The sequence below is a fragment of the Hipposideros armiger genome, unplaced genomic scaffold (assembly GCF_001890085.2).
Source record: "Hipposideros armiger isolate ML-2016 unplaced genomic scaffold, ASM189008v1 scaffold_694, whole genome shotgun sequence".
In the NCBI taxonomy this organism is placed as follows: Eukaryota; Metazoa; Chordata; class Mammalia; order Chiroptera; family Hipposideridae; genus Hipposideros; species Hipposideros armiger.
In genome coordinates this window covers 867,963-876,632 of record NW_017732044.1, presented here as the reverse complement: position 1 = coordinate 876,632, position 8,670 = coordinate 867,963, and the positions used below count along the sequence as shown (strand labels likewise).

The following is an 8,670-nucleotide window of genomic DNA, read 5'->3' as shown; positions in this document are numbered from 1 at the left end:
CCCCAGGTATCTATACCCAGAATAAAACCGCTCAATCTCCAGTCACCAGACAGCACTGATGACAGACAGAGATGCTTCCACAAGCTGGAAAAAAGCCTGGGGCACAGCCTCAAACATGTCCTTTAGCTCAGAAAGAATTCTAAGGCAGTCTAGGCTCTCTCTGATCCTCCAAACAGGACAGGGACTGAAGCGGTGTGTTCTTAGTTTCTTCATCTGTGTTAGCACTACAGCCAGTTACCTGTCTGAACAATTGAAGATAAGAGTTGCACCAAAAGGTACATCACTGTAGCTTCAACCTGAAGGGTGAGTGATTGAATCTGGGATGAACTTTTTCCTAAGTCACCAACCTCAGGTAGTAAAGGCTTTAAGAAAGACCGCCTCATTTTTCCGCTCTGGAAGGACACAATAAAGGGACCAAAGTAAATATCTGGGAGACTCTTCAGTTCATCTTTGCGACACTTCTTCCCAGAGCACCTGCTGTCACCATGGAGGCAGGTCCATCTTCCAGAGTCAGTCACTAGGATGCTGTGAGAACAGACCCACGAGCATCCAGAAAGCCTTTCTGCTGAAGTTCAAAGTCTGTCTGTGTGGCTCTAAGTCTCAAGAACTGGGAGGTGAGGTGACTGGAAGGGCAGCAGTGTTCTCTCTCTCTCTCCTTCTCCCTCTCTAAGTGAATCTTTCTCTTTGTTCCCACAGAATGCCTCAAATAAGAATAGTAGCTGAAAATTCTTCTGTGACAGAGTTTACCCTCGCAGGCCTAACAGACCAGCCAGGACTGCAGATTCCCCTCTTCTTCCTGTTTCTAGGTTTCTACCTGTTCACCGTGGTGGGGAACCTGGGCTTGATAACCCTGATTGGACTGAACTCTCACCTGCACACCCCCATGTACTTTTTCCTCTTCAACTTGTCCTTCATAGATTTCTGCTATTCCACTGTTATCACTCCCAAAATGCTGGTGAGTTTTGTCTCCGCGAAGAACATCATCTCCTACGCAGGGTGTATGACTCAGCTCTTCTTCTTTCTATTTTTTGTTGTCTCCGAGTCCTTCATCCTGTCAGCGATGGCGTATGACCGCTATGTCGCCATCTGTGACCCACTGGTGTACACGGCCACCATGTCTCCCCAGGTCTGCTTACTTCTTCTGTTGGGTGTCTATGGGATGGGGTTTGCAGGGGCCATGACCCACACAGCATGCATGGTCAGACTGACCTTCTGTGCCAACAGTGTGGTTGACCACTACATGTGTGACATCCTTCCCCTTCTTGAGCGCTCTTGCACCAGCACCCATGTGAATGAGCTGGTAGTTTTCATTGTTGTGGGCATTGATATTGGTGTGCCCACAGTTACCATCTTAATTTCTTATGCCCTCATCCTTTCCAGCATTCTCTGTATTCATTCCACAGAGGGAAAGTTCAAAGCCTTCAGCACCTGCAGCTCCCATATAATTGCAGTTGCTCTTTTCTTCGGGTCAGGGGCATTCATGTACCTCAAGCCATCTTCTCTTTTACCTATGAACCAGGGGAAAGTATCCTCCTTGTTCTATACCACTGTGGTGCCCATGCTCAACCCGGTAATCTACAGCCTGAGGAATAAGGATGTGAAATTTGCTCTGAAGAAAACCTTAGGCAAAAAATGGTTCTCTTGAGAACGGAGCAATACTTAGGAAAGGGACATTTTCCTTTCATAGATGATTCAGGTTTCATTGGTTACATGGAGAAAATTTTAATTCTTTCTCAAACAAGTTTATCTTTTCCATTTTAAGCATCCTTTAATTTAAGAATATTCTTTAAACTATAGGATGCTCACATTTTGTGGACCTTAAAGATCATTTATTTCAGTTCACTCATATTTTTGAGAATACATACAGGCTTATTTATGTACCTTCCCCAAGAGTAACTGTGACTGGAATCCAGGCTCTTGGTTTCTAATACTGGTTGCTGTCCATTATGGCTCACTTTCTTTCTCCTTCAGCCCTGGGAGATTTCATTTCAAATGTGAGCTGCTCTAGGATGTTAAAATCTGGTTCTGTCTACAGAAATTTCATGCAACCATTCTAGGGTTAATTTTAAAAATCACATTTTTGCAAGAAGGCAGGAGGTATAGGATTTTTTTGTTGTTGTTGAGTTGATCTTGGCTAAAGGACCAAACAAATTCTTGAAGAATTTTGCAGAGTATGCGGAGGAAGTGTTCTAGGACCCACAGAGCAGCAGGCATGGCACCTCCTAAGATAGTGGTGTGGAGCTTCGGGGACTTAGACTTCAAGGCATTGGGCAATGCGGGGAGGGAAACCTCACAGAGCGTGTCAAGGTTATGTAGGACAGGATTTGGGAATTACTTCCATACAATCATTTCATTGTTCCATTTCAAACTATGCTGCTAAAGCCAGGGTGGAGAAGCGTGCAGTTCAGGGAGGTCAGCTAAGGTCCTGGAGACTATTTCAGAAACACAGAAAGCCTAGAGTTACAAGCCAGTAATCAGGGTAGCACTGCGCAGCAGGCAGTCGGCAGAGGAAATGACCACTGACTGTTGTGGCACTGCATGTGACAGAGACTGTGCAGGGTATTCTCTGGGTGCTGCACCAGGTCTACTTTTGGCCCTTTTGTACCTTAGGCAAGTCCTGGGAGGCATTCCCTAATGGATCCTGTCAATAGGCTTCCTTGCCTTTGGTTTCTGGTTGGGTTATGCTAACAGCAGTATCCTGCATCGACAGAGGAAATCAGAGGGCGCAAGGAGTGTAATATTGTGATTTATTCCCCTGACTTCCTTCCAGCTGAACTACACTATGAGTGACTGAGTGCTCCCTTTCCTGCCTGGTTACGGTAACTGCTTCCTCCTTTGTTTCTTCATGCCAAGGGGTGGTGATGTCTCTCTGCTCTGCCAGCCTGGGGAACTTCGCCATCCCTTGTCGTTTCTCTCAACCACCCTTTTGCCTACACCCATGCGAACAGGTCCTTCGTTATATTTTGCAATTACTTTGTGTCAGTGAATCATCTGTTTTCTACTGGGGCCCTGATGATACATTTCCCAGTAAAGGGTGGAAGAGCTCAGGTATTGTGCAAAAGGCAGGTAGAGTTGCCTTTTTGTTTAAAAGAAAATGTAAGTGGTAAATATTTTTTGTGTGAAGAAACAGTATGTGAAATGCTATGAAAATACTTTTGACTTGTAAAATTCTCTTTAGGAAAATTCTCTTCTATTTGGAAAACTGAAGTTTGGATGGGTATATAGTTTGGCCTTTGGGATGGTACCAATCAGTAAAGGTGAATTCAAAAGAATGAGAATGGAATGAGAGAACTCTGTTTTAGACACAGTGCAGAATAGACGAACAACATGGAGCTTGGGAGGAGGAAAAAGAAGAGCAACATAAAAAGTCAGAAAGAGCAGACACTAGGGAATTGGAGGGTAGAATCAAATTTCACCTCTTTTAGCTTTTACTCTGCAGCTGTGTGGCGTTAGCCAAGTTACTTGATGTCTCTGGGCATAAATGCGCTCATCTTTAAAAACTATTTTTTTGCAAGATTATTAAGACAATTAAATGCCAAGTGCCCAGTAAATTTTCTTTCCATCCCTGCTGGATCTTCTTCCTCCTAGCGTCAACACTTCCACTAATTTATTGTCTGAACTAGAGACAATTGTTTCATCTTTCTGTGCTCATGCCTGCTTCTGTGAAAAATGATTATGTGCTATCAGATTATTTCTACATTCCATTCATAATGTATGCATATACTTATTTGTATATTGTCTGGGTAGCACATGTTCATGGTATTTAAAATTATTACCAAAGAAAAGTTAAATAGCTTAATAAAAATATTAACACAATGGAAAAATAAATAAATAAAATTATTACCAAAGAATAATCAGTCAAAGAAAATCTCCCTTTACTCCAGTTTTCTGGTCCTCCTGCCTTCCCCAGAGTCCATCACAGTTGCTTGTTAATTGTATATTTTTACAGTCTTTGCACATCCAGTTCCTTCACATACATACATGTGATCTTGTCCTTGTGTACAAAGTCTATGAGCAGCTGCTTTAAAATGTATCTACTGTTGGGAATTTATTAGAAGAGGAGGGACTAGAGAGTGTTACTGTGACAAACACATAAATAAAAAAGCAGAAAAGATGGATATAGAGGGCCGTGGCTAGCCAAAAACACGGAGAGAGAAAGTAATACCTTGAAAACAAGGGAGGGTCAGCTCCGGTTATAAGTTCTTGCTGTGTGGCCCAACACACAGCTCAGAGCAAGAATCTGTTTTTTTCTGATCTCTTGCCTCCAGCTCAATTTTTGTGATTGTGTAAAATTTCACCACATGGATATTAAAACTAATTAACAATTTTCTACTACTGTACACCAGGGGTGCCAAAAAATGTATACACATGATTTGTATTCATCTCTTGTTATCGCTATATATTGAGTATTACAACTTTTTTTTTTTTTTTTAGCTGAGTCATCCTGCCACCTGTTGGCAGCTCACCGTCAGCTCAGCTCAGGCTGGAAATCGAACCGGCGACCCTGTTGCTCAGAGCTCGCACTCTTGAATGAGCTCTTAACCAACTAAGCCACTAGGCCGGCCCGAGTATTACAACTTTAATACAGTTTTTTCTTTTCTTAAAATGTGCATGCATTTTTTTATTTTGGCACCCTCTGTATTATTTAATTTTTCCAAATTATAAATAATACTTGATCAATACACTTATTCAATAACTCTTTCCATTTTCTTCCTAATTAGAATATATTCCTAGACAGGGAATTACTGAATTACACAAGATTCTTGAATTTTATTGCAAATTGAAAGTGTATCTCAATTTGCACTCTCACTAGCAACATAAACACATCTGGACTATCTACTCTTGGCCAGATCCTTTAAGGGCGGCACTCATGAAAACTTACTACTTTTAATTTTGGTGGTGGTGGTGTTTAGACTAGAGTCTCCTCCTTTTGTATCTTTTTTTTTCTCTCTACTTCATAAAGTACTTGTGTTATCTGGATGGGTAAAAAAGAGAAAAGTGGGAGCAAAGTTGAAAATGTTTTCTTTCTTGTTTTCCTTCCTCATATACTTCCTTTATCTCTTAAATGGCTTCTCTTGGCCTGATCATATTTCTGGTAATCTTTTTGCTCTTAGGAAGGAAAGCTACTCTGGAGCCTTTACCTTTGTGATAATCTATTGTGAGGTGGCTTTCTGGAATATCTTTCTCCTACCTCTGTTGGTTTCAATGCGCCTGCTCTGTGTTCTCACAGCACATTGCACTGAGTCTATTAAGTGCTGGTCACAAGGTAGGGCCAGTACTCATTTACTTTCAATCCACACCACAAATTAGACCATACACGGTCAGACAATAAAGTTCGTGAACTCATCCTAGAAAAAGTGCTACATTCCTCACTGCTAAATATCACTACGGTCACCTTCAAAGTACTCCCCTTGGGAAGCTATGCACCAACATCAGCACCTAGTCCACCCTTCAAAACAATTTTGGAACTCTTTTTCTGGAATGGCCATCAAGCTGTCATCGTATTACCCTTGATGTCTTGAAAGTCATCAAAATGTCTTCCTTTCAATATTTCCTTTGTCTTCGGGTAAAGAAAGAAGTCATTGGGAGCCAGATCAGGTGAGTAGGGAGGGTGTTCCAACGCAGTTATTTGTTTATTGGCTAAAAACTCCCTCACAGTGCCATGTTAGCCGGTGCATTGTCGTGATGCAACAGCCATGACTTGATGAAAAGTTCAGGTCATCTAACTTTTTCATGCAGCCTTTTCAGCGCTTCCAAATAGTAAACTTGGTTAACTGTTTGTCCAGTCGGTATAAATTCATAATGAATAATCTCTCTGATATCAAAAAATGTTAGCAACATCATTGCAACAAGTTCGCAAACTTAATTGTCAGACCTTCTTAAGTTTTGTGCGAGCAGAGTCCTTGGGGTCCATTTTTATTTTTTTATTAGTTTCAGGTGTACAAAACAATGTAATAGTTAGACATTTATACCCTTCACAAAGTGATAACCCCCCACCCCCAACTTGGGGTCCATTTTGACTTATGCCCCACACCTAGCACAGTGCCTGGCATGTAGAGTGGGGGGGGTGCTGGTTAACAAATACATGTTGGATGCAAAAATGGAGAACCTAGTAGTTTAAGAGCTGACTGACTAAAGGGGCTTTCCTGTTCTTATTCTTCTGGCAACACATTCTTTTCTTTCAGCACATAAATAGACAAAACACATGTTGGGTCCATAATATCCCATCACCCTGATAACTTGATTGTAGTCTTCCTATGTATATTCATGACCTCAATTTTAAGCACATGCCACCTGGTGGCTGTAGTGGAAACCAGACCCTATCTTAGATTTGTAAACCCCAACTTTCCATACAATTACACGGTAAATGTATAGTGTTATATAAAATGGTTAACTTAAGCAAACTCTAAATTGTTATTCAAGTGAACATAGGGCTTGGAAGGAAGTTTTATAAAATACCAGTTGGGCATTCATTTTGTACTCCCCATTTTAACTAATAACCCAGAGACAACACGCAGATGAAAAATTTCTACAATGAAAAAAATGAATCATTCATGTAAACAGCTCCCGTGTCCCCCAGAGTAATAGAGACTGTGAGCCCAAACGATTGCATTCAAAAGATAAATACAATTAGGGAAAAGTCACCAAGGCCATAGCCTGCTTGGATTTTGCTGACTTTTCAGGGCACAGTATAGTGTTGCTTTCTCAGAGCAAACCGTCCTTTTTCTTTACTCTCACAAATATATTCTACATTGTCGCAGAATTGCTTCTGAGGACATTTGACAACACAGAGTTTGTGGACTTTGCAAGTTGCTTAGTGATTTTTGGGTGAGATTATTACTCTTCCCTTTATAATTAAAAGTAAATTGTGGGGAGATATTTTGAGACTATGTTCCTTTTCTATCTTTCACACACTGGTTTTAGCATCCATTGATGATTCTTGCCTGAATCAGTTATTACTCTGATGTTTGAAAAATGAAGATTTTTCTAATTCTATCAATCCATTGTTATTTGTTAGTTGGCATTCTGTCAGGAAGAACTTTTCCTTCTTCTGTATTTATTTATCTATTTCTCTACTTGTCTATTTATTTAAATCATTGTGAACTCATGCATTCTAATTTTATCTAATGGGCTATGACTCAATATTGTCATTATTTGCTTTGATGCTCAGTTTGTCCCTGATTTGTCCACTGGGAACCTCTTCACACTGGTTCCTATGTCCTCTTAATATATCACCATTAGATTTTGAGCACTTTGTTACTTTCTGGCAAAACAATATGTTTCAGACCCCTTCTGTACTCTCCCTGCCCCGTTGCTGGTTCTATGTAGAGACAAATGGTGCATAAAACTAAGATATGACTTCCATAATGGCTGCACCAATCTGCAGTCCCTGGAAATGGAACTACTATATGATCCAGCAATTCCACTCTTGGGTATCTATTCAGAGAAACCCAAGATGCTAATTCGAGAAAATATATGCACCCCTATGTTTGTTGCAGCACTATTTACATAGCCAAGACTTGGAAACAACCAAAATGCCCATCGGTAGATGACTGGATTAAGAAACTATGGTACATTTATACAATGGAGTATTACTCCGCTATAAAGAAGAATGAAGTCGTACCATTTGTAATGATATGGATGGACCTAGAGACTATTAGGTTAAGTGAAATAAGTCAGTCAGAGAAAGACAAATACTATATGATCTCACGTATATGTGGAATCTAAAAAACTAAATGAATGAGCAAAGTAAACAGAAATGGTCTCAGAGATATAGAGGAACAACTGATGGCTGCTAGTTTGGAGTGGGGTGGGGATGAGGGAGAAGGGGAAGGGATTAGACAGCACAAATACGTAACTACAATATTGCTACAGGGACATGAAAGACAGTTCGGGGAATATAATTAATAATGTTGTAAATATTTTGTAGGATGTCAGATGGTCACACGTCTTGCTAGGGAGACCGCATCATGGATGTGGTAGAGGCTTGATCACTGCACTATACACCTGAAGCTGATGTTGGAAATATTGTATGTCAACTATAATTGAATATATATATATATATATATATATATATATATATATATAGTCACAGGATGCAGTGTGGGGAGTGGAGTCAAGGGAATTATAATAGATATGTATGATATGGGGGGGAATGGGGTGGCAGATTGGGGGAGAGGGGTTGTCATTTTGAGGGGTAAAAACTATAACTGTTGCACTGTGTTGTACAGCTGAAACTAATTTTAAAAAATGTTTATTTCACAATAAAAAAAATCATCTTCAAAAAAAAAAAGAATGATGGGAGAAACGGGCACTTGTTGATGAATGAGGAAAGCAAAAAGCAAACAAACCAACAGCAAGAAAGGATGGCAATTCAACTCTATTACTGTTATATACAAGGAGCTGTATTAAAAATTAACTATTGATAAGAAAAAAAACCTAAGATATGAATGCTAAATGGAATGAACAGTACTTAATATAATTCTGCAAGAAGGTATTTAATGGGAGAATATTTGTAGTTATAAAGTGCTCACTTATATGTTTTGCCTTTGAGGATACCTGTCTATATGAGTGATAAACTTGCTCTCTGTGAATGGCCCAATGCTCTGTGGCCCAAAGCCGATGACTCCTAAATGTCACTTGTAGTCCTCTTCTCACCACTTTTTACCT

General features: G+C 40.2%; 1 protein-coding gene across 1 annotated transcript; it reads left to right on the top strand.

The window, feature by feature from the left end:
• Positions 1–634: 634 nt before the first annotated feature.
• On the top strand, positions 635–1,662 carry LOC109373204 (olfactory receptor 145). The gene has a single exon (XM_019626901.1). It carries the CDS (start codon positions 698–700, stop codon positions 1,643–1,645), a length of 948 nt encoding a protein of 315 aa, XP_019482446.1. The 5' UTR covers positions 635–697; the 3' UTR covers positions 1,646–1,662.
• The last annotated feature ends 7,008 nt before the right edge of the window (positions 1,663–8,670 follow it).